This window comes from Oncorhynchus tshawytscha, linkage group LG03 (genome assembly GCF_018296145.1).
Source record: "Oncorhynchus tshawytscha isolate Ot180627B linkage group LG03, Otsh_v2.0, whole genome shotgun sequence".
Lineage (NCBI taxonomy): Eukaryota > Metazoa > Chordata > Actinopteri > Salmoniformes > Salmonidae > Oncorhynchus > Oncorhynchus tshawytscha.
The window spans coordinates 37,227,383-37,253,325 of record NC_056431.1 but is presented as its reverse complement, the minus strand read 5'-3'; the positions used below and the strand labels follow the sequence as shown (position 1 = coordinate 37,253,325).

General features: G+C 42.9%; 1 protein-coding gene across 4 annotated transcripts; it reads right to left on the bottom strand.

The window, feature by feature from the left end:
- Positions 1-745: 745 nt before the first annotated feature.
- On the bottom strand, positions 746-25,943 carry pgap1 (post-GPI attachment to proteins inositol deacylase 1). Of its 4 annotated transcripts, none has more exons than XM_042315189.1 (26): positions 25,691-25,943; positions 24,517-24,670; positions 13,344-13,519; positions 12,898-13,069; positions 12,637-12,797; positions 11,639-11,691; positions 11,475-11,541; positions 10,233-10,338; positions 10,031-10,089; positions 9,687-9,770; positions 9,383-9,444; positions 7,864-7,915; positions 7,504-7,581; positions 7,160-7,235; positions 6,893-6,966; positions 6,673-6,727; positions 6,431-6,497; positions 6,183-6,288; positions 5,945-5,983; positions 5,587-5,771; positions 5,020-5,250; positions 4,797-4,932; positions 4,658-4,708; positions 4,256-4,575; positions 4,028-4,135; positions 746-3,907 (listed from the first exon to the last, which is right to left on the bottom strand). In XM_042315189.1, the coding sequence occupies exons 1-26, from the start codon at positions 25,820-25,822 to the stop codon at positions 3,769-3,771; spliced, it is 2,943 nt and encodes a 980-aa protein (XP_042171123.1). In that variant the 5' UTR covers positions 25,823-25,943; the 3' UTR covers positions 746-3,768. The 4 variants fall into 4 exon arrangements, with proteins under 4 accessions (XP_042171123.1, XP_024259064.2, XP_042171138.1 ...); XM_024403296.2 differs by having other exon boundaries at positions 9,383-9,432; XM_042315204.1 differs by lacking the exon at positions 24,517-24,670 and having other exon boundaries at positions 25,691-25,829.

Below are 25,943 nucleotides of genomic sequence, written 5' to 3'. Positions count from 1 at the left end.
AAAACCTGAGAATTGAGTATGCCGGTCCTTGTCACTTGACCTATAACCTAACTGTAGAAACAGACGCCAAACATTCACTCAGGCAAGGTCTTTTTGGGTCCAATTTAATTTTTGGAACATTTCTTGTTCAGCAAAGGTCAGCAAGAGACCATCTTCACACAACGAGGACCAGTTCGAGATAGGAGGTTATAGGTTGAAAGTCACCTGGGACAGAAACAGCAAGAGACCGCATCAGTAACATGACTATCAGCGTGTAACGACAGTTTGGTAACACTTAACTGGATGTTCACTTCCCTATAGTCAACAGAACATCAAAGAGCAAGTGGAGACCCAAACAAACTTTTAGCATTCATCTGGACTTTGCAGCTGCTGAACTAAACCCACCACTCTAGTTGAATATGTATGTTGGGACATTTAAATGCAAGTATTTTGTCCTTGGGTGTGAATCAAAAGTAGTAGTGTGGGGGGCGCTGTGGAGTTGAAGTCTGTCTAGCATCCTAGTTGCAACAGTAAAGCTACAACAGCACGAAGCAACAGCAATTCACTTCATTGGACACACAATATGTACAATTTGGAGACACTTTCCTTAAAATCATCAGCTATATCCTTGGTATAATCAGTCGTCATTCCACAAGCAGCCACCATCTACACCGTTACTCTTAATGTGATCATATACATTTTCAGGCAATCATAACATGAATTATGTCGGCTTTTAATAACAAACAACTGTTATGACCACTTACAGTTGCAATAAACAGATTTTAATTTTTTTTAAATGACTGCTTACATTACAATCATAACAGCTATGAATGCAAACAGGCATTTCGGGGTTCAAGGAACAGTATTCCATACAATGATTATTATTTATTTAACTTGTGTAGTGCTTTTCATTACATAAAAATAATCTCAAAGAGCATAAAAAGCTTAAACAAACATATTTAAATTGAGATATGCTTGTGGCGACAGCTTCACTCTGGTTGGTTACGTTAGAACATGAGTAGTTGCCGAGGTGTCAATCTCACCTCAGAAATCACGGGCACCGGTCACAGTGAACACCAATAAAAAAGGAGAAGAAAAAAAAATCTATCATATTCATAGAAAACATATGCCCATTTCTACTAGTTTTACCACAAAGTTTCATCTATATAAATCTGGTCACAATTCACATTTGGAGTGAGGCAGAGTATGTACGTTTCAAAGCACTAAAAACTGCACCACATTGACATACTATAGTTTAGTACACACAAAGCACCCGCACTAAAGGTCTTACATACTTATGCACACACATACAAACAAACAGGTACATTCACAGTGCAGGTGACACGGGGGCGGGGGGTGTTGTCGGGGAGAGTGTGTAGTATATGCGTGTGTGTTCGTGCTGGAGTGAGTTTGGTCTCTAAATTGAAGCTAGCTAGGATGGACAAAGGTGTTCAATTCCTAACCTGTCTTGTTGAGCTTGAAAAGTCGTAACACTGTACAAGAACCAAGCTGCCTTTACCTTGACATAACACCGTTGTGGCTTTGTCAAGTCATTTAACATACACCAACATAACCTGTTCCATTCCATTCCATGTAACCATTCTGTATTTGAAATCTGTTCTGTCTTGCAAATACAAGTGTTAAGACAGCTACAAGCAAGAGTTATGCTCACTACTGTTGCACTCAGATGACCAGAGTAGTCACTTGTCAGAAAATGCTGGTCTATGTCACAATCTTATGCCCTATACTAGGGAAGTGTCTTGATTGACAGGCAGATAGGAGAGTGAATGCGTGGAGGGTGGGGGGGGGGCAAATCGGCAGAAAGGCACTAGCTGCTTTGTCCAAGGGATGCCAACAGAGGGGTCAAGGGGTGCTGGTGAGCATCAAAAGTACACGTACAAACACAGACACTATTGGTTAATTCTTACAAAACAATTGTCAAAAAACACCACTAACACAATCCACTGTGTTGTACATTGGAGTGGAGCTATGGCTGATAGGGTTTTACGCAAACACACCCACCTTGAATTAGCAAACAGTAGAGGGTGAAACAGTCTAAAGGCACCATCTCTGGTGCCTCCATGTATCGGTGGCAATAGGGCTCCTTCATCTGATCCTGAAGATCTACAACCCTGTGCTTTCATTACGACAATGAGGGTAATACACGTGTCTGCCTTGTGGAGACCAAGCCGATGTCAGTTTGTCAACTGTATTTCAATGCAGGAGCTATGTGTCTTTAGAAAGTCCAGTTTGGAAAAATGTGAGGTAACTGATTAAGGCAAATGGAAATACCAAGTGCTGATGTTTTCCAAGTAAGTAACGACTCTTCCAGTAAATAATAGGGGCCATGGCCTCTTAACGACATCAATAAAAAATAAAAAAGCCAAAGATCCCTTTAAAGCTAGCTCTTCAAGCGGAGGACATTTTGTTAAATCAGAAATAGACAGTAGCTTGTAACAGAATAGCAGAGTCACATGATAGGCCTGTTTGCAAGGTAATATCAGATCTAATATACTCTAGTATGGATAACATCAACCTGGACTCCGTCCATAGAGATGCACAGGAAAAACTGCTCGAGTAGTTATGTTACGACATAGATACAATGTCAAGTTATACCCCCAGTGATCTGATGTGGAATAGCATCCAACTCCATATAACCTTCCTACAACATTGCACAACTAAATTAAGCTATGGTGTGCAGGGTCATCCATTCCTCATGATATCCTAGGTAGTAAGGACCCGGTCACTTTAGATCGAGACTAACCAATAACATTCATAGCTATGGCCACATACTGCATAATAAAATGACCATACTTGGCTAAGAACAGGTTATGTAGTTAGGAGCTCCACTTTCAAAAACGTATCATCTGTGCTTTGAACAGGACGATAGCAACATAAGATAGCAGTTGAAGAAGGTTTGAGGGTGTGATAAGAGTTTAAGAAAACCTTTCAAATCTTTACACTGTCAAAAGCATGACGGAACATGTCCGGTGCAGTTACAATAGCTAGCCAAGCAAGCGAGTTAGCCACGGTCATCTTGCATACAGTACAGCTAGCTGCATGACATCATTGTAACTAAGGTTGCAAAGGGAGGGAATGTTACTGGTAACTTTCAAAATTGACCAGTAAACTACCAGACTTTTGAAAAGTTTAATGTTTTTAATAAATTTTCATAGCATGTAAAATATATAATTTTAAATTGTATAAATGGTAAATTACAGGTAGTTTTGCAACCCTAATTGCAACACTTGACTGCTTATGACATCTTACTAATGACAGAGTAAAGGTAGCTAGCTTCATGAGTGTATTCAAAGTTACCAATAAGACAGGCCAAGACGTTTAGGGCCAAAAACAGAATCCAATAAACACGAGACAAATCCCCTCATACTCATTATTACCACAATTATACTGTACTAAAATAGGTTAAATTACAGTTGTATGAAAAACGATAAGAGCAATATCCTGTTGAGAACCACAAGTATCAGGCGTGACATTTGTTATGAAGGAGTAATCGCGTCATGCTCCTTGAAGACAGAGCCATATATATACAGAGTAAGGCAAACTTGGTTAAGACTGGGAATTCCAATGGTAGCCATGTTGGCACCAAAAGCTTGGAGACAACATGGCGGACAGTTTCGCAAACTATGTATGTCTATGGCTCTGCTGTAGGGTTGCCATCGTCGCCCCCTTCAGGGCCTGAAAGGGGAGTGCAAATCCCAGGCCAGACTAGCTTTGACCAGTTTGGGGACCTGACCCGGGTGATAGGCCCAGCGCAGGTACCAGCAGAACTCAGAAGAGACAGGAAACAGCCAGCGGAACCAGGGCTGCAGACACAAAGTAGTTTACACGGTATAGATGGAGTGGGGAGAAAGACACCATGGCAACGGAGAGAGGCAACAGCAGGCGGGATGTGATAGGCAGGGTTTTACTGAAACACAAGAGCATAAAACCCAAGTTAAAAACACACCTGAGTGAAAGGACAGGAGTGAAGACAGACATGAAAGATGTGCGCGCATGTGAGACAGACGGAGCAGTATAATACAAGCACCTGTAGCTGAGAGTGAGTGTGTTACAGTTGATGAGCAGCAGAGAGGCGATGAAGAGAGGCATGGAGTGGGGCCAGCAAGGGTCAGGATCCAAACGAGCAACAGAATATCTGCAAAGAGAAAAGGCAATTAAAGGAAGGGGGAAATCACAGTTCTACACATGGACATACACACGGTAGAGTTAGGGAAGTAGAGGGTGGTAAGGGCTAGACACAAACACACTCTAGTACCTGAGGTTGCGGGTCCAGTGGATCAGTGATGGGGCACAGAGCATGACTGGTAGAGTGAGGAGAGCAGACAGGCTGACGTGCAGCTGCAGGTCATCTCTCACATCCTGCAGTACCGAGTCCGAAAGCAGGGGGGCGCCGTTACATTCTTTAGGTTTGCTGTCCAGGGCCTCACTGTTCCCGGTGCCTCTCTCTTTTTCCCCAGTGCCTTTCTCTTTTTCCCCAGTGCCTTTCTCTTTTTCCCCAGTGCCTTTCTCTTTTTCCCCAGTGCCTTTCTCTTTTTCCCCAGTGCCTTTCTCTTTGTCGGTTTGTTTATCGGGCGCCTGGAAGGGTAGTTGTGATTATAATCAATATATGAATATTTTAGAGAGGTCATTTTTAGAGGGCAATAATTCTGACTCTTACCAGGTTCAGCATATGACTCAGAGACCTCTCTGTCATCTGTAGCCTTAGAACCTGGACAGAAACATAGGCACACATCAGTAAACCACAGGAAAACTAACAAGTTCAATGAGTAAGTATTTAACTGGGCCCCTAGACTCACTCGGTAGAGATGCAGCAGGAAGGTGGCTGTGATTGACAGGGCTCCACAGGAAGCCCATCCTAACACGCTCAGACACAGGATGAGGAGCAGCTGAGTCCGCCTACGCAGGGTGCCGCAGTCCCGAGACACAGAAGGCCTGAAAGCAGACACCCACACACAGACTAAACTAATTCTAATTCCATGGAGTTCAATCTAATGCATGAGGGGAGCGGGCATTCATTACCTGTGAAGCGGGGCCAATAGCAACGAAAGCAGCCTTAGAAAGAGGCGGAGCAGCACGCTGCCCCAGAAGGCAATGGCTGCTCCCAAAACATACAGCAGGGGGGACAGGAGGCGTGGCCAGTCTTCGTTTAGGGGCAAGCCCTCCTGTGTCATACCATCTGGGGAGGTGGCGGGGAGAGCATCTAACGGCGGGAGATGAAGAGTGGACCAACCATCCTGGAACCAGCTATACCTGGATACAAATAGTGGGATGAAGGAGGATAGAGGGACTTTGTATGGTGTGGTGTTGTTTCATGTAATACGAGTGGTCTTTCACAGTGTGTCTGTGTGCATGCACATGCATTTGTGTGTGTGCTCACACCACAGGAGGTTGGTGGCAGCTTAATTGGGGAGGACGGGAACGTGTTAATGGCTGGAGCGAAATCCGTGGAACAGTATCAACAACATGGTTTCCATGTGTTTGATGCCATCCCATTCGCGCCATCCAGCCATTATTATGAGCAGTCCTCTCCCTCAGCAGCCTCTACTGTTGCACACACATGCATGCTTGATTGAATAATAGGTCTACCTGAGCAGCAGATGCAGCAGGTAGACGGGAAGGTCCACCTTGTGGGGCTGCAGGGATCTGGCCACGGCATGGCTCATCTGTAGGGGGCGCCCCATCCTCACGACAGAGGACATCTGCCCCCCACAGGCCAGTAGGAGCGCTACAGCCACGTACACCGGCAACACAGGCCCACAGAACCTCAGCACCTGGGAGGACAGCAGGGTAGAAAATTCTGTTTACTAGTCAGTCATATTGGTGTGTTTGAATTTAAGCTAGCTAGCCTCCATTTTACACAAGGCTAAATTACCCAGGAGTACGACAACGCTCATAACTCTGTATGTAAGGGTGAGAGCTGAGCACGACAGAGTATAGGTCTTACCTGTCCAAGCACCCTGGGAAATGAAGTTCTCACAGATACCTGGAGAGGGAGAGATGAGAGAGATTCAGCCAGTCTTAGAGAAAAAGGGAAGTTTAATTTAAATAAATAAATAAATTAAAAACCAAACGTGATTCAGCTTGAAGCCTGTATAATGGTTTAATGCCTCACATTAATGGGCAATACCATGTTGAGATAACAGATAAATAAAAAGTATCCCATTTAATTTTGTGGGCAGTACCTTATAGAGGCAGTTGGGGGCAGTGTGGAGCTGCAACAGGACACCAGTGGAGTTGTCAGGACGACTCGTGTGGAGCATTCCCGATATCTCTGTTACAGAGGGAATACTGAGAGAGATTGCAGGGATAGACCAAATAAATAACAGTTTTCCATTGGGTTACTGGTAAATACATTAGATACAATTTTTTTTTAAATAGCCAGGATTGGTGGACAGACAAACAGATGGATGGACAGGTGGTAAAATCTTGCCTGGATGTGGTAACGGAGTCCTCCCTAAACCACGGCACCTTCATTATGTAGACATTGGGCAGTCTGTCTGTACATAGAGACAAGGACTTTCAATCCAACATTACTGGTACTTTTGCATTTTGAACCATTACCAAAATCATAAATTAAAAGATGGATTAAGAGCAGCTGTCAACCAAACTCACACAAACACGCAACCCATCAGTTGATAGAAATGTGCTGCAAAACTGTAGACGTCTGCTTACCTGCTTTGGTTACTTTGCAGTGGCTTACGACTGAAATTCTGAAAGCCTGATAGACCTGAGGATACAGTGGTCAGAAAGTATAAGACCAAATACCTTGGTCTTGTTCTGCCAGTACTGTATGTACGAACGTCAACCTCCTGATAGAATGTACTGGACTGCAAGTAGTGGATAATTACTTGACCAAACTTATTATAGAAATATACAATTGAGATGGACTTACCTGATGAAAGTGCTGCAGCTCAATGGTGTGCCGAAGTCCGGTGGAGTTGAGAGTGACGTCACTAACACTCATGCCTGAACGAGCGAGGACCCACAGAGTTCAGCCATAGGGAGCCAGTGTTGCCCACCGAATGAGAAACGTCAACAAATGCATTACACCTAACTAGCTCTTGCAAAATAAAACTGAGCAAAATACAGACTTTCAGACAAACCAGACTGCAAATATAATTGTTTCTACAGGGAGGAATTAGAGAAAAGGAGGACTAACCGAAGGAGAGAACGTGTGGTACTGGCACAGAGACGGTCTGAGACTCCTGTCTCTGCCACTCACACTCCACTGTGAACTGTGGGACACAGAGTAGAAAAGATGTTCACATGAAGGGTACTACAAGAGTGCCTCTACTTCTCTTCACATTTATGAATATGGAATGGCGCTACCACTGAGATAAATGTAGTTTATTTATTTATATTGTCACTACACCTTATGGAAAATAGTGTTTCTCTACCTGTATCCGTATTTGTTAATAACTAGGGCACATAAAGTGATATCAAAATCTGTTTAAGAATGAGACAGTGCTTTGGGTTATAGAAGAAAGAGTGCACACAGTGTACCTGTCTACCGTTGAGGTTGGAGGCAACCACAATGAGGTGAGAGACAGAGGACAGCTCACTGAGGCTCAGAGTCAGAACCTGGGGGAGACAGACAGCGACCAGTGAAGCAACAATTCTGAAGATTTATTTTGATCTACACTTAATTATTATATACACTTATTTATTTTGGTCAACACGGTTTGAGTGCAGTGTCAAGTCATGTCACAGTGTACTTAAAGTACATTCCACAACACAAGAAACAGAAATGAAAAACAGGAGAAACGGCAGACAGCACATTGACACAACAACATGACCGACTTCAAATAACTGACTAACCGCTAATATTTATTGGTGGTTTAAATATGGGAAGTTAATGCTTACCTTGTAGGCTGGGAGAAGTTCTGTTCCAAAAGACAGATCCACTGCCTGCACACTGGGGAAAGAATAGTACAGTCAGAGATAGCAACGAAGGGAGAAAAGTAGAAGAGAAGGAGCATGGAGAGAGAGAGAGAGAGAGAGAGAGAAAGAATGGTACGTCAGATGTCAGAAAGAGCCAGCAGTAAGCTGAAGCAGAGATAAAGGCGAATGAACGAGGAGAAAGAGAGAGAGAGAGACAAAGACAAATGGAAAGAGTGCATGTCTGACATGGCCAGTACTCAGTACTCACCACTAGGGATGTGACAAATGGGGGAAGAAAATCAAAACATTTCAACAGTCATTTTATCAGTTTTCCGTTAAAACGATAAGAAATGTTCATAAAATTACATGTGAATTCACAATGCAGCTGCGCTGCTGCCAGCAATGGTTTGGGTCTCCCTTTCAGATGTTTAAGCATGGAACCTTTACTACCGTTACAGTACCTCAAATCCACCTCGCAAAGTTTGCATTTCCTTCCCATTTAACTTAGCTGGTGTTGCTTGCCTTTTGCTGCCATAGTGGTGGAGAGCCGACCCAAAATAATTGATTCCTTGGCTCCTTGCCCGTCAACTCCCATTTCTGAGTATCAAGATTCAGTATTTTTGGAACGTAGGAGAGTGATTGATTATTGTCTGTACCTTCGAGAAAACAACACTCGCGTCTTTCATAGCGAGCGACGAAGAGAGAAGGGATGGGCACAGTATAGGCAGATCGGCCACCAGGCAGACAGAGTCAGAGACGTGCACAAGGCCTATCTATCGGCAATCAAAAGCTGTATCTCGCAATGGAATGCTGTATCTTAAATTCTTGGCTTGTAATGTCCCACACCTTCAGTAAAGCAGGGCCTATCATCAATGAATAGGCTAGGATATTCTACACGCCACAGGGTTCCAGAGTGGCGCAGCGTTCTAAGGCACTGCATCTCAGTGCTAGAGGTGTCACTACAGACCCTGGTTTGATTCCAGGCTGTATCACAGCCGGCCGTGATTGGGAGTCCCATAGGGCGCCGCACAATTGGCCCAGCATTGTCCGGGTTAGGGTTTGGCCGGGGTAGGCCGTCATAGTAAATAAGAATTTGTTCCTAATTGACCTGTCTAGTTAAATAAAGGTTCAATAAATAAAAATTGAAGACATTCAGATTGAAGACACACTCATATCATTAGCGAAAAGCAAGAGCAGGCAAGCCAGCGTGAGGGAAAGAGAAGGCGGCAGGCAGAAAGAATGTATTGGTAATCTGTATCTTGCAATGTCTTGTCACACAAATTCACCAAAGTAGCTTAAAGTTTGCCTTTTGCTCTCTAGTTTTATTTAAATTACACAGCTTCCTGCAGGCCTTTATAGCCTACCGTCTAGTTGGGCAATAACACAGAAGATAAAGTTTTGTGATAACTGCACTGTGATTTTAATTTTGTGGGGGGCAGGGAACAACAAAAACATTTTTCTTTAACGTTAAGGATCCCAACTTATCCACACCCCTACTCACCACATGGATCCGTTCATCTGTGTACAACCGTAAACCCAGCTAGTCATTTCCTGTTGGAGAGACTACAAACATTGGCTCGGTAGTCTCACAAAATGCAGTCTTCTGCTTGCAAAATTCACCTTATACTGTGTTCTCAACTTGCGGACTTACTCACATCATTAGTCTTATATATCAAAAATCTATTATGAATGGTGGCAGAAGTGGGATTCATAACCAGTGGGAAGCACCAGTGTTATCTTAAGAGCATATATTGTATATTGGTTTGAATCCCATTAAAGCAGCAGAGCTGCCATCTCAGTCTCACCAGGTTGTTGCTGCGACAGTAGAAGTGGCTGTAGGCTCTCCTGCGACTGGAGAGGGCAAACAAGAAATACTTGGCTTGTCCTTCCTGCAGAGAGCAAAGAAACAATAACTCCAAGCCATATTTTCAGAAGACATGGATCTGTAAATGATGTACGATCAAGGCCCAGCTCCTTCTGGGCCTGGAAGCGCAATTTAGCCTACTAGAAGACTAAGTGGCTCAATAAATCACATGAATTACACCAATCTAGTTATTTTAGGCCTGTGATGACCAAAGTGATAGGAGCTATGTGAAGGGTCTATGGACCAAAATGGACCTCGGCCCTGGTGGTAATGGTGTAAGCTTACTTTGGGAGCACTGTACGCCAGACGGAGTGTGTTCACCTCGCTCCACGTTTTAGGAGACCCTGGAGAATGTGATAAATAAGAGAGTGGTCACACACCCGGTAATACATATGTTCTGTAAAAGGACACACAGCCTAAAAAGTGACATGCAGTCACACCGTTTGGCCCTACTACAAAACACACTATAGCACTGTAACCCACTGACCTGAGAGGGAAACGGGCATCTCTAGCTGCTCACCCAGCACACGTACAGGGTGTCTGATAAAATGATGGTTCAGAATGGCCATTCTCCTCTCTGGATCGTCTGAAAACTGGTAAAAAATAATAAATTAAAAGACATCAATACACAGTACTTAGCAACTTCAAATGGACAGACAGTGTTCCAATTTTCTTTCCTTCATGGCCACTTAAGAGTTGAAAAGACTGGGCAAGATTCTAGACTAATTATTTCTCTATCAAACTCTTCTCAGATCAATTAGGGAAGTAAGCGGCACACTAAGATTAATTGAGCCACAATCCTGGTGTACATCTAGTCTGCATAGGCTTTCTCTTGGTCTCCTTTCCTTCATCTGCTATAACCACGTTTCCACCCAGTTATGTGTGTAAAGTCATACCGTATAAAAAATTATAATAAAAGGGAAAAAAAATAGGACGTTTCGGTAACATTTTATAAATACAGACATCATTTGTTCGTTCGACATGGTGGGAGAAATTGTGGTGGGAGAAATGGTGGTGGAAACACCTTCATGTGCAAATATAGATATAATAACCATCATATGGAAGTAAATGTGGAGTCACGCAATGATATGGTATGTGGTCCTCCCATTAAGACCCGGGAAACCATGCAGTTTATTAGACTAAAGATTAAATAAGTTAATGATGAATGTCACAGGGTGATGAAAGTGCACAGAGATGAGTTTAATGCTCCTTTCCAATAAATATCGAGGGTCTTATTTTGGTGACATGATGATCGATGCTTGACTGCTGTTTGACAAATAAAAATGTATCCATAATCATCTCATCATCTAGACAAGCCTACCTGCACTGTATATGCAAGCTGTTGTTGTCTAGAGCGCATGTGCCAAGATAAAAGTAGGCACATTTGCTATTTAACAGTTTGTTACAAAACTTTCGGTAGAGTTGAAAATGAAATGGAAACACATTGAACTTTTGGTTTTTATTCAGTACATGAAAATTTAAGGCAAAAAATATTTTTTGTGCAATACTTAATTACGCACAGAGTTGCTATTTTTGTTAGAAAAAACACTAATATTTGAATGAAAATCTGTCACCAATTGGATTGAAACCGAGCTACTGATGTGAAATAACTGGATAGTTGGAAGCAAATTCCCAAATGGCATCCAAAATGTTGCCTATCCTGTGTTTTTGAGATCAGTCAAGGAGGCGCCGCCTGGTTTCCAGTCTAGTGAGCCAGTGTGATACTCACCTGTCCCGTTTCAGGTTCAATGAGGTCAAAGAATGCCCGCACAGTAGCCAGAACCAGCTCTTTGCACCTGGAAAACAAACACAATAAGCAAATGACTTGCATATTTATGGAAGAGGGTCTGGAAATTACATCAAGCAAGCTCTAAATAGAACTCCTCTACTTACCAAACAATGGACAGGTGGTCCGTGGACACCCAGGTCCTAGGAACAGCAGTAACCTTCATAAAATAAAAACAGAAAAGGATATTAACACTATCAGTTTGAAATTGAATGCAAGGCTGAAGGACTTGGGGCAATCGAAATTCATCTGGGCTATCTGAATGAAACGCACACTAAGCATAAAAATAAAAAAAACTGACCGACCAGGTGAAAGTTATGATCCCTTATGTCACTTGTTAAATCCACTTCAAATCCCTGTAGCTGAAGGGGAGGAGACAGGTTAAATATTACTTTTAAGCCTAGATTGTGTATGTGTGCCACTCAGAGGGTGAGTGGGAAAGACAAAAGACTTAAGTGCCTTTGAATTGGGTATGGTAGTAGTTGCTAGGCGCACCGTCAAGAACTGCAACGCTGCTGGGTTTTTCCACTCTCAACAGTTTTCCGTGTGTATCAAGAATGGTCCAATAACCAAAGGACATCCAGCCAACTTGATACAGCTGTGGGAAGCATTGGAGTCAACATGGGCCAGCATCCCTGTGGAACGCTTTCGACACCTTGTAGAGTCCATGCCCCGATGAATTGATGTTACAAGGGGTGGGGTGCAACTTAATATTAGGAAGGTCTTCCTAATGTTTAGTATACTCAGTGTATATTGTTTTTGGCATGTGGCCAACTAATTGGGCGGCAGGTAGCCTAGCGTTTAGGGGCACTGAACTGCAGCTGACCCATTGCTTCCAGCCTCTTGGGGTGTGTGTGTGTGTGTGTGTGTTGGGTTGGGAGCCTAAAAATACAAATTTGTGTTTTCAGTAAGTTAGATAATAAAGCATATATCATCTTATAAATGTAAAGATTGAGTGGACAATTTTGTCTCAAGTGATAGAATAGTTACAAAGCTTACAGCAGTTCACAAGGCTCGATTTGACCGAAACGTCAACAAAATAAATGTGCAGATAAAACATGTAAAATGTGAATGCAGCAGAAACTTTGACTTTGTTGAGTCTTACCACCAGAGACAGCTTGCTTGGGTCGTCCTGGGGGCAGGGCAGGGCCGTGAGGCCGGAGCGCACCTGGTAGTCACGGTAACCACCCCCCACGGAGAGAACTGTCACGTTGCGCAGGTCTTCCGCTCGACCCACCCAGCGCTGTCTCACAGCAGAGTAGAACTCTACACACACACAGAGCAGAAAGGAGAGAATACAGACAGATCACAGTGCTGGGGGTTACTATACTTTGTTAGCCCTAGTGTGTGTGTGTGTGTTCCATACCCAGTAGGTGTGCGTCGAGGGACAGCACGGGGGCCTGGTGAGGGGAGGCCTGGGTGATGATGAGGCTGACAAGGCGAGGGCTGAAGCGGGGTAGGGTGAAGAGGGCTCGGGCCACCACTCCCCCCATGGAGTGACCCACCAACACCACACTATGAGGGGGGGCTTCATGATCCTGCAGAGAAAGAGGTAGGTGTGGGGTTTAGTTTATCAGTCTAATGCCCAATCCCAAATTGATCCTTAGCCCCGAGGCACTTGTGTTTATCTGAGAGGATTGGATAGTTTAAGCAATATGGCAAAAACTCCACCTGCCCTCTCAGACAAGTGCCTAGGGGGGGTAGGGGTTGATTTGGGCTTGGGTGTAAGTCAGTTGTTAGCCATTTTTAGTTAGCATTTATATATCTGATGTTTTTAAGAGAGCTCACACAACATTTTCTTATATAATATACCTTGTAGAGGCGCAGGATGGCCTTGATGCTCTCGTGTAGGAAGAGAGTCTGCCGGCGCAGGCTGCCTCCATACAGGGCCACAAGCTCCTCGTTGAAGTCGATGGTGAACACGTTGAGGTGGACCCCTCCTTCCAGGGCCTCAGCCTTCCTCAGAGCCACCGAACCCAGGGAGCGAGCTAAGAGGTCATAGACCGATTAGAAAGCTGTGAGAAGATTAACACTTAAGGATAAGATAAAAAAATATATATAATAACCAGAAGTTGGGCAAGGGAGGACACATAGCTCAGGGCTATGCAGTTACAGCCCTCGAACGATGTTCGGTTGGAACAAATTAATAGCTTGACTATTCATAGGGGTGTGTAACTAGTGTCACTAAATGGTCATTGTAGAACGGACATAATTGCCATGTACAGGTCAAACCCTAATCCTACAGAACACCATGTGCGTGTCATAACTTGGGTAGCTAGCTAGCTAGCTAGGTAGGTAGCCATCTAGTCTAGCTAGATAGCTAAGTTAGCTAAACAACTACAGGTAGCTATATCTATGACTAAACATAGAAGAGGTTTAACAATCTGAGATATATTGTAAACAGCAAGCTAAAATGTTATACAACCAGCCACTTAAAGCTAGGTTTACCAGCAAACGTTACCACATGACTGGAGCTGGCAAGCTAGTTAGTCTGGCGCCTTCTAACTTGTTAGCAAACATGTAACATTAGCAACTGTAAATAATTTTACTAGCCAGCTATGTAACATAATTGACAAAGGTTGACATTGGTTATGACCGTGGATGCGTTTCAATCTCACAAAATTATAGGCATGATGCAAGATTGGAATCCTAACAGATGTAACAATTGACTATCCAGCTAGCTAGCTAAGAGGACAAACAATAATACAACACTTTACTGTTGTAAATCTCAAACTGAATCTGGTTTTACTATAAATATATTTGCCTAAGCATGCCTGATAGTATCTAGCTACAGCCATGTCTGTCTGTCTGTCTGCCGATGCACATTTGTACAGTCTGGTCACTGTGCAAAGGTTGAGTGTTATGCAATATTTATTTCTATTAGGCTAGATATTGTTCTAAATGTAATATCTCTGCCTGTGCATATGTTCAACTTCTCTACCCTAATGGTGATGTTATGCTGGCATAGTTCAACTGTCGTTCAAACTGTACAATGGAGTATAATTCATTATATTTGTTTGTCTTATAGACAATACCTTGTGGTGCCTGGGCTTCTTCCTGGAGTGAATTCTAGATACAGAAAAATAATTCATTTGCTTGTGTGTGTCATTGTGGCAGAACTGTTTCCCTCTTGGTGGATTGGACATTATGCTGTATTTCAAGCAGAAGATGACTCAAGAGAATGGCAATTTGATAATGACCACTCCCACAGCCGTACAATTATTCCCTGAACTTTACGACACTGTTCACTCTTATCTTACTGCATGTTCCTTTGTGAATGTCAATTTCATCATGACCACCTCTTCCATCATCTGCTGATCACCAGTTCTTAGCTATAGATTATTAAACCAGATAATGTGATTTAACCAAAGATTGTACTTACTGTGATTTACTGGATAGGTACTGTTTGGTATATCACAGAGGATTTTCAAACAACCTTAGTGATGCCGTCTTCGTTTAGACACCCAACTGTCTCGATCAATGAGAGAAGGCTTGAAATAGACAAGATGGTGGCATACCCTTTGTTGGATTACTTCGTGGAGCAAAACAAATATTTTAATGACGGAGCATTTTCTAAATTCAAAGAGGACCCCCTGCAACTAGACACAGACATTTTGAGACTTGTGTTCCCAGAATCGAGCACGAAGGCAGTATTGCTAAGCTAAGACTGGTCGAAAATTCTCTGTGTTACACCAAGCAGTACCTATCCTGTAACTCCCAGTAATGGATACCGAAAATATTCGGTTAAATCACATTATCTGGTGTAACAATCTGTAGCTACAGTTTTCTACACACTGAACTGTACTACATTGTTCATACTGTATTTGTGTATGCTACTTTTACCATAAAACATTCTTGTTGAATACCAAGTTCTCTTTTTGAGTTAGCATTAAACAGTGTACACTCCCCTGTATAGTTTACAGTGCATTCGGGAAAGTATTCAGACCCCTTGACTTTCTCTTAATTTTGTTACGTTACAGCCTTATTCTAACATTGATTAAAATGTTTTCTCCCCTGATCAATCTACACACAAAAACTCATAATGACAAAGCAAAAACAGAAATACCTTATTTACTTAAGCATTCAGAACCTTTGCTATGAGATTATTGATGATCCTCGAGATGCTTCTACAACTTGATTGGAGTCCACCTGTGGTAAATTCAATTGATCGGACATGATTTGAAAAAGGCACACACCTATATAAGGTCCCACAGTTGACAGTGCATGTCAGAGCAAAAACCAAGCCATGAGGTAGAAGGAATTGTCTGCAGAGCTCTGAGACATGATTGTGTTGAGGCACAGATCTGGGGAAAAGTACAAAAACATTTCTGTAGCATTGAAGGTCTGCAAGAACACAGTGGCCTCCATTATACTTTTAAATGTTTTTATTTATTTAACCTTTATTTAACTAGGCAAGTCAGTTAAGAACAAATTATTATTTTCAATGACGTCTTCAATGGGAAGGAAGAAGTTTGGAACCACCAAGACTCTTCCTAGAGCTGGTTGCCTGCCAAACTGAGCATTCGGGGAGAAGGGCCTTGGTCAGGGTGGTGACCAAGAACCCAATGGTCACTCAGACAGAGCTCCAGAGTTCCTCTGTGGAGATGGGAGAACCTTCCAGAAGGACAACCATATCTGCAGCATTCCACCAATCAGGCCTTTATGGCAGAGTGGCCAGATGGAAGCCACTTCTCAGTAAAAGGCACATGATAGCCCACTTAGAGTTGCCAAAAGGCACCTAACGGACTCAAAGAACGATAAGAAACAAGATTATCTGGTCTGATGAAACTATGATTGAACTCTTTGGCCTGAATAACGAGCACCGCGTCTGGATGAAACCTGGCACCATCCCTACAGCATGGTGGTGGCAGCATTGCTCTGGGGATGTTTTTCAGTGGCAGGGACTGGGAGACTAGTCAGGATCGAGGCAAAGATGAATGGAGCAAAGTAGAGAGAGATCCTTGATGAAAACCTGCTCCAGAGCGCTCAGGACTTCAAACTGGGGCAAAAGTTCCCCTTCCAACAGGACAACGACCCTGAGCACACAGCCAAGACAATGTAGGAGTGGCTTCGGGACAAGTCTCAATGTCCTTGACTGGCCCGGCCAGAGCCCAGACTTGAACCCGATCGAACATCTCAGGAGTGACCTGAAAATAGCTGTGCAGCGACGTTCCCCATCCAGAGCTTGAGAGGATCTGCAGAGAAGAATAGGAGAAACTCCCCAAATACAGGTGTTTCAAGCTTGTAGCGTCATACCCAAGAAGACTCTAGGCTGTAATCGCTGCCAAAGGTGCTTCAACAAAGTACTGAGTAAAGGGTCTGAATAGCTATGTAAATTTAATATTTGAGTTTGTTTTTACTAGATTAGCAAAAATGCTTCAAAACCTGTTTTTGCTTTGTGATTATTGTGTATACATTGATGGGGGGGAAAAATATATATTTAATACATTTCAGAATAAGGCTCTAACCTAACAAAATTTGGAAAAAGTGAAGGGGTCTGAATACTTTCCGAAGACACGAACTCATTTTCGTGCTCGTTTGTTATTAGCATAGCTAGACATAACACCACATAGGCATGATAAAAAACACGTGTTTTCAAAAATATCTTGCCTAGAGAAGATCTGAGATTACTGTGTGTTGGTCGTTAGAAGTAAATAACACCATCATCCAAGTTTGTGGGCACCCCCCATCTACCTAGCAGGGCGGTATCTGCATTCACTATGAATGGGGGTGGCAGGTAGCCTAGTGGTTATAGCGTTGGACAAGTAACCGAAAAGTTGCTGGATTGAATCCCGGAGCTGACAAGGTACAAATCTGTCATTCAGTCCCCTGAAAAAGGCAGTTAACCCACTAGGCCGTCATTGTAAATAAGAATTTGTTCCTAACTGACTTGCCTAGTTAAATACTGGTAACATTGATTCAAAAAATGTAAATATATAAAAAATATTTAAAAAAAAATGAATGCTGGACTATGTTGTTTAGCAGCCAAATACAGGAAAAAACTAAACTTTCTACTAGTGAAATGAAAACGTGCTCGTTCTAGCTTGTGGTTTCGATAATCTTGATGTTTATAATAAAGAACGTAATGTTGTTAATATAGTGATGACTATGTGCCGTGGCAGAACCAGGGTGAAATTTCCTTTTAATTTCAATTTTTTTGCTTATCCCTGACATCCCTGACATTCATCCACCACATTCCTGAACAGTGGCTGTCCCCCCATGTGAGGATTAAGGTTAACCAAAGCTCATGGATATCAACACAAGATGACCTCTGAATAGACTAGATTTACTATTGGAGTTAAGTAATCTGATTAGCAAAACAGAGGGCAGTGTGTAGATTATGGATTTAAGCATCCCTTCAATTTACCTGTGAACCTGGACCTCATTTCACCTCCCTATGAACAGTAGCACTCCTTTTAACAGTTTAAATCAACTCTGATTAAAGGGATAATTGTGGATACCACTTATATGTCTCTGCGTACAATTTAAAAGAAGTTTCTAACTAGAGTTAGTGCAATTGCTAACTACCATTAGAGCAATGACTGGCAGTCTATTGTAACAGCTAGCTGTTAACATACTATTACCAGTCATTGTGCTAATGCTAGTTAGCATTGCCTTGCATAATTACCTCCAACTTCTTTCATAGTGAATGCAGACATAAAGAGTATCCATGAGTTAATCTGACTCTGTGGAAGTAGATAAAGCTCTTCATTGCCAAAATCTCAAAGTATCCCTTTAAGTGTGTTTAATGTAAAACTAGGTATTAGGCTTGACAGGCTTTAAAGTAGCCTAAACATAGCCTACTTAGTGCTGATGTTGTTGAATGTAAAACATCTAAAGATCATGAATCCAAGATGGCCCCTTGTATATAGCCGGTCTTTTTTCGTATACATCATAATCTCACTTCTATCTTCAAACTAAATACACTTTCCTGCAACCCGCCTCACCCAATGTGGAACGGATCTGCTATTTTTATTCCTTATAATTGGAACTTTCATTAGGAGCTAGCCAGCTAACTAGCTACTAGTCTTTGTTAGCCACGGCGAACTGTCCTCGCCTTTTCCCCCCGGAATCAGCCAGCCTTAGCTTGGACAATCACCTGCCAGTCTGCACAGCGCGATATCAACTCAGACCATATCGGACTGCTTCTCTCTACCATATCACCGGATTACTGCCACTCTGGATCATTACTCCTAGCTAGCTGCAAACGAGTGGCTACTGTTAGCTAATGCCTCTGTCCGGAAGCAAGCACCAGTTAGCCTCGAGCTAGGCCCATATACCAACTAATTCTAGGGTTACAACCACCTAATTTGCCAATTGGCCTGGAACCTTTATTGTCGACACGGAGCCCCACTGATCCAACATGACTGGACTGCCAACGTGATCGCCCGATGTGGTCTCAACTAGAGGTCAATCGATTAATCGGAATGGCTGATTTCAAGTTTTCATAACAATCGGTAATCTGCATTTTTAGACAGTATTTAGTAGTCCTATAATAACTACAACCTACAACTTCTTGCCTGGGAATATTGAAGACTCATGTTAAAAGGAACCACCAGCTTTCATATGTTCTGAGCAAGGAACTTAAACATGAGCTTTTTTACATGGCACATATTGCACTTTTACTTTCTTCTCCAACACTTTGTTTTTGCATTATTTTAAACCAAATTGAACGTTTCATTATTTATTTGAGACTAAATTGATTTTATTGATGTATTAAGTTAACATAAGTGTTCATTCAGTATTGTTGTAATTGTCATTATGTATATATTAAAAAATTGATAATAATAAATAACAATATAAATTACATTAAAATTATATATTTTTTTGTATTATTATTATTATTTAAAATCGTCCGATTAATCGGTATCGGCTTTTTTTGGTCGGCAAATAATCGTTATCGGCGTTGAAAAATCATAATCGGTCGACCTCTAGTCTCAACAGGCTATTCTGTTATGATATCGCCGCTGAACCATCTACTAGCCCCGGCCCATCAGCTTTTTCTGAATGCTGTGTCCCCTGCTCGCCGAGTGTAGTAGTGAATACCGTACAGCACCCTGTCTCACCTATTGCTACTCTTTGACCCTATGATCACTCGGCTACACAGCTGATGCCCCCTGGACTGTTTCAATAACACTGTACACCATTTTGTTTACCTTAGCTCTCCTGATCAACACCTGTGATTGCTTTATGCCTCTCTCTAATGTCAATATGCCTTGTCTACTGCTGTCTTGGCTAGTTTTTATTGCTTTATTTCACAGCCCTCAGTCCCGCTCAAATTGTCTTAGATAGCTCTTTCGTCCCACCCCACACACATGACGAGACCTCACCTACATTAATTAATGCCTCCAGAGACTAAACCTCTCATCATCATCACACATAGGTTTACCTCCACTGTGCTCACATCCTACCATACCCTTGTCTGTACATTATGCCTTGAATCTATTCTACCACACCCAGATATCTGCTCCTTTAATTCTCTGTCCCCAACGCACTAGACGACCAGTTCTTATAGCCTTTAGCCGTACCCTTATCCTACTCCTCCTCTGTTCCTCTGGTGATGTAGAGGCCCAGGCCCTGTAGCCCCCAGTTCCACTCCTATTCCCCATGGGCTATCATTTGTTTACTTCTGTTGACTAACCGTAAAATCCTTGGTTTCATGCATGTTAACATCAACTACAACATTTTCCAACAAGATAGAACTTTCCAAAGGGGCTGGAGTTGCAATCTACTGCAGAGACAGCCTGCAGAGTTCTGTCATGCTATCCAGGTCTGTGCCCAAACAGTTCGAGCTTCTACTTTTAAAATTCCACCTTTCCAGAAATAAGTCTCTCACTGTTACTGTTTGTTACAGATCCCCCTCAGCCCCCAGCTGCACCCTGGACACCATATGTGAATTAATTCCCCTCCATTTATCTTCACAGTTTGTACTGTTAGGTGATCTAAACTGGGATATGCTTAACACCCCGGCCGTCTTATAATCTAAGATAGATGCCCTCAATCTCACCCAAAATTATCATGGAACCTACCAGGTACAACCCCAAATCCGCAAACACAGGCACCCTCATAGATATCATCCTGACCAACCTGCCCTCTAAATACACCTCTGCTGTCTTCAACCAGGATCTCAGCGATCAAATCAAAGTTTGTCACGTGCACCGAATACAACAGTGAAATGCTAACTTACAGGCCCAAACCAATAGTGCAAAAAAGGTATTAGGTGAACAATGGTTAAGTAAAGAAATAAAACAACAGTAAAAAAGACAGGCTATATACAGTAGCAAGGCTATAAAAGTAGCGAGGCTACATACAGACACCGGTTAGTCAGTCTGATTGAGGTAGTATGTACATGTAGTTATGGTTAAAGTGACTATGCATATATGATGAACAGAGTGTAGCAGTAGCGTAATAGAGGGGTTAGCGGGACACAATGCAGATAGCCCGGTTTGCCAATGTGCCGGGAGCACTCGTTGCGTACTCACTGCCTCATTGCCTGCATCCGTAATGGGTCTGCGGTCAAACAACCACCCCCTAAAACACTTCAGCGAGCAGGCCTTTCTAATCGACCTGGCCCAGGTATCCTGGAAAGATATTGACCTCATTCCGTCAGTAGAGGATGCCTGGTTATTGTTTAAAAATGCTTTCCTAACCATCTTAAATAAGCATGCCCCATTCAAAAAAAAATTAGAATCAGGAACAGATATAGCTCTTGGTTCAGTCCAGACGTGACTGCCCTTGACCAGCACAAATAGATCCTGTGGCATTCTGCATTGGCATCGAATAGCCCCCGCGATATGCAACTTTTCAGGGAAGTTAGGAACCAATATACACAGGCAGTTAGGAGAGCAAAGGCCAGCTTTTTCAAACAGAAATTTGCATCCTGTAGCCAAAACTCCCCAAAAAGTTCTGGGACACAGTAAAGTCCATGGAGAATAAGAGCACCTCCTCCCAGCTGCCCACTGCACTGAGGCTAGGAAACACTGTCACCACCGATAAACCTACGATAATCAAGAATTTCATTTTACTATGGCTGGCCATGCTTTCCACCTGCGACCCCTACCCCAGTCAACAGCTCTGTACCCCTCACAGCTATTTGCCAAAGCCTCCCCCATTTCCCCTTCACCCAAAACCAGATAGCTGAAGTTCTGAAAGAACTGCAAAATCCAGACCCCAACAAATCAGCTGGGCTAGACAATCTGGACCCTCTCTTTCTAAAATGATCTGCCAAAATTGTTGCAACCCCTATTACTAGCCTGTTCAACTTCTCTTTCGTATCGTCTGAGATCCCCAAAGATTGGAAAGCTGCCACGGTAATCCCTCTCTTCAAAGGGGGAAACACTAGACTAAAACTGTTACAGACCTATATCTATCCTATTCTGCCTTTCTAAAGTCTTCGAAAACCAAGTTAACAAACAGGTCACCAACCATTTAAAATCTCACCGTACCTTCTCCGCTATGCAATCTGGTTTCTGAGCTGGGCATGGGGGCACCTCAGCCAAGCTCAAGGTCCTAAACGATATCATAACCACCATCAACAAAAGACAATACTGTGCACCCGTATTCATTGACCTGGCCAAGGCTTTTGACTCTGTCAATTACGGCATTCTTATCGGCAGACTCAACAGCCTTGGTTTCTCAAATGACTGCCTCGCCTGGTTCACCAACTACTTCTCAGAAAGAGTTCAGTGTATCAAATCGGAGGGCCAGTTGTCCAGACCTCTGGCAGGCTCTATGGAGGTGCCACAGGGTTCAATTCTCGTGTCCGACTCTTTTCTCTGTATACATCAATGATGTCGCTCTTGCGGCTGGTGATTCTCTGATCCACCTCTATGCAGACAACACCATTCTGTATACTTCTGGCCTTCTTTGGACACTGTGTTAACTAACCTCCAGACGAGCTTCAATGCCATACAACTCTCCTTCCGTGGCCTCCAACTGCTCTTAAATGCAAGTAAAGCGAAATGCATGCTGCTCTTCAAACAATCGCTGCCTGCACATGCCCACCCACCTAGCATCACTACTCTGGACGGTTCGGACTTATAATTGTCCACATATTCTAAAACCTAGGTGTTTGGTTAGACTGTAAACTCTCCTTCCAGACTCATATTAAGCATCTCCAATCCAAAATGAAATATAGAATCTGCTTCCTATTTCGCAACAAAGCATCCTTCACTCATGCTGCCAAACATACCCTCGCAAAAAACTGACTATCCTACCGATCCTTGACTTCGGCGATGTCATTTACAAAATAGCCTCCAACACTCTACTCAGCAAATTGGATGTAGTCTATCACAGTGCCATCCGTTTCGTCAACAAAGTCCCATATACTACCCACTACTGCGACCTGTATGCTCTCGTTGGCTGGCCCTCGCTTCATATACGTCCCCAAACCCACTGGCTCCAGGTCATCTATAAGTCTATGCTAGGTAAAGCCCCGCCTTATCTCAGCTCACTGGTCACCATAGCAGCACCCACCCGTAGCACGCGCTCCAGCAGGTATATTTCACTGGTCACCCCCAAAGCCAATTCCTCCTTTCCTTCCAATTCTCTGCTGCCAATGAATGGAACAAATTGCAAAAGTCACTGAAGCTGGAGACTCATATCTACCTCACTAACTTTAAGCATCAGCTTATCAGAGCAGCTTCCTGATCATTGCACCTGTACATAGCCCATCTGTAAATAGCCAATCCAACTACCTCATCTCCATATTGTTATTTATTTTATGTATATATATAAAAAATGTTTTGCTCCTTTGCACACCAGAATCTCTCCTTGGGCATTCAACTTCTGCACATCTATCACTTCTGTGTTTATTTGCTAAATCGTAATTATTTCACCACTACAGCCTATTTATTGCCTTACCTCCCTAATCTTACTTCATTTGCACACACTGTATATAGACTTTTCTATTGTGTTATTGACTGTACGTTTGTTTATTCCATGTGTAACTCTGTGTTGTTGTTTGTGTCGCACTACTTTGCTTTCTCTTGGCCAGGTCGCAGTTGTAAATGAGAACGTGTTCTCAACTAGCCTACATGGTTAAATAAAGATAAATAAATAAAAATCATGCCTGGGTTGAGGTATGTGCTTGTGATTGTAACCATAACATGTAAATAGACTAATGCAACAGAACCCATGATGGAGGACACTGAATACCATCATGCACATAATGGTAAAATAGCAAACTATGTGCATGTTGCATGTGTGTATGTGGGGGTGGGTGGGCGTACGCATGCAAGATTGAGAGTGAGAGAAAGAGAGCGTGGGTGTTCTACTCCCACCAGCAGTCACTAGCAACACCAAACCAGAAGAGGATAGATCTGCATTAGAGTGGGCATAGAACAGGGAACATCAACTAAATTCAGCCAGAAGATCAGGAGGAAGAGAACATAATCACAAATAATTTGTAAACCTCAAATTGACCACACGGATATAATATTTAACTAAAACAGAATCATTTGAAACCTTGTATACGATCACAAACACACACTGTATAACTCTCTTATGCGTGGGAATACTTTGGAACAGATTTCCAGAATTAAAATCTTGGAGCTGATTTGCTAGTGTTTTTACACACACACACACACACACACAACTCCCCCCCCCTTTGGAAACAAGCATATTAATTAATACTTTCAAGTGACATCCTCTGGGTCATCATAGTGCATTTTGATGTCCAAAATATATTCAATAGATATATATTTTTATTTTTATTTCTTTTGCTTAGAAAACTTGGGGGACAAAATAAAATCACCGCCAGTTGGGAAACCCTTCCATAAGATATTTCTCAAATACAAGACTTTCACCAGCCTATGTACAATATGCAACCGAATCAGATATTGTACATTATAAATTCTTAGCTTCCATTGTTAGAGCAATGGAGAGAGCAAACTTGTGATATTCCCTAATCTGAGTTGAGTGGGTATGTTCGATTCGAGTAAGTTTGAAAAGTGGATGAGTTTGGTTAATGGTGATAGAGGCTCACCTTGTTTGTAGCTGCCTGCGTTTCCAGGTAGGAAAAGAACAGGGGCCCCGGTTAGTTTTAGTCCGCGAGTGTCCTGAGCGTACTGGCCCTCTCCGTACAGGTAAAGCCCATACGCTGGGTACTGGCGGGCCACGCGTCGGGGCAGGGCAATACGCTGTCAACACACAAACATAGTGAGGACACACATATCCCTGATAGAACTCGTACTCTCCGGGCCTAAAGTACAACACACTAAGGATACACACACACCTCCCTAGAGGTAGAGCCATATGCTGGGAACAGCTGAGCCACACTTCTAGGCAGATTAACACATCACAGAGAAGAAGAAAAAACAGTACAGTGAGAAAGCATCGTTGTGTGTGTGTGTGTGCATGCTGATGAACGACAGGAGAGGTGTGGCACCACATGGCCGATACTGACTCTTGATTGAGCAAATCAGAACCGAGAACAATTTTGGGTAATACATATAATAGCTACTTCTAATAGATTGGGCCAATTCTTCATATTTTATCAGCACCATGGTGAGCGCAGACAGACCACACAGGGCCATATGGTTGTGCCAGGCACTCAATGGGTGGAATAATCACCTTATAGTACTTATCATGGATCAACTGCAGCTTCCAACACAAGGTGTGATCTCCTGAGCCCTGATGTAACATACAATGACACCACACACACACACACACTCACTCAGCATCCTCAACATACAGTAACTGCCTACCATGCCACCTCTCTATTGCAGCTAGTACTAGAAATAATGTACAATTCCATGGTAAATGTGAAACATAGCTAGGTGTGCATGACACAGTCCGTCGACACCCTCAACAAGGAAATCGTCCTGAAAATCATGCATGAGGTGCGATGTTGAAATTGGAAGCCTAATAATATGCAGGTGCTTTACGACAACAGGTAGCTTGAGCTTCAGCATGATATATCGGCCATGGGCTAATTTATAGCTAGCCATATCCATATTATGGCTCTAAAAATCACAGCTGGACATTGACAGCTGGAGGGGGGAATGCTAGCTAGTCCTGAAAAGGATGGACACTAAAATAATGTTACGCATTTGGCAGCAACGTTCCGAGTGTTGTTGACAGTGCCGAGTGATTACGCCGAACCGAAACCGAGTCGCGCACGGTGCCATTTGTTTGAGGTCAATAGGCAAACTACTCACCCGGTACTCGGGGTACTCGAACATATAGGTCATTGTGCACCTATTCTCTTCAAATCCCGAAAACATTTCTCGCAGGCCCATCGCCAGAAGACCCAGTGCACACCCGTAAAAGGCCACAGTGGCGACTCTCATGTCTACTGTCTTTCGGATTTTTGTCTATTTACAGGTATACTGTTTCCATTTTTCCTTTTGCAAACCCTCTCTCTGTTAAACCTGATCTTCTTCTTCTTCTTCTTCTTCTTCTTCTTCTATA

Excerpts from the sequence above, each read along its gene's own strand:
- pgap1 (XM_042315189.1), bottom strand. The coding sequence starts at position 25,822 with ATGAGAGTCGCCACTGTGGCCTTTTACGGGTGTGCACTGGGTCTTCTG. Across the intron at positions 7,236-7,503 it reads CCAACCTCAACGGTAGACAG|TTCACAGTGGAGTGTGAGTG; the intron begins GTACACTGTGTG and ends TGTGTCCCACAG. Across the intron at positions 4,709-4,796 it reads TCCTGCTGCATCTCTACCGA|GTTCTAAGGCTACAGATGAC; the intron begins GTGAGTCTAGGG and ends GTTTCTGTCCAG.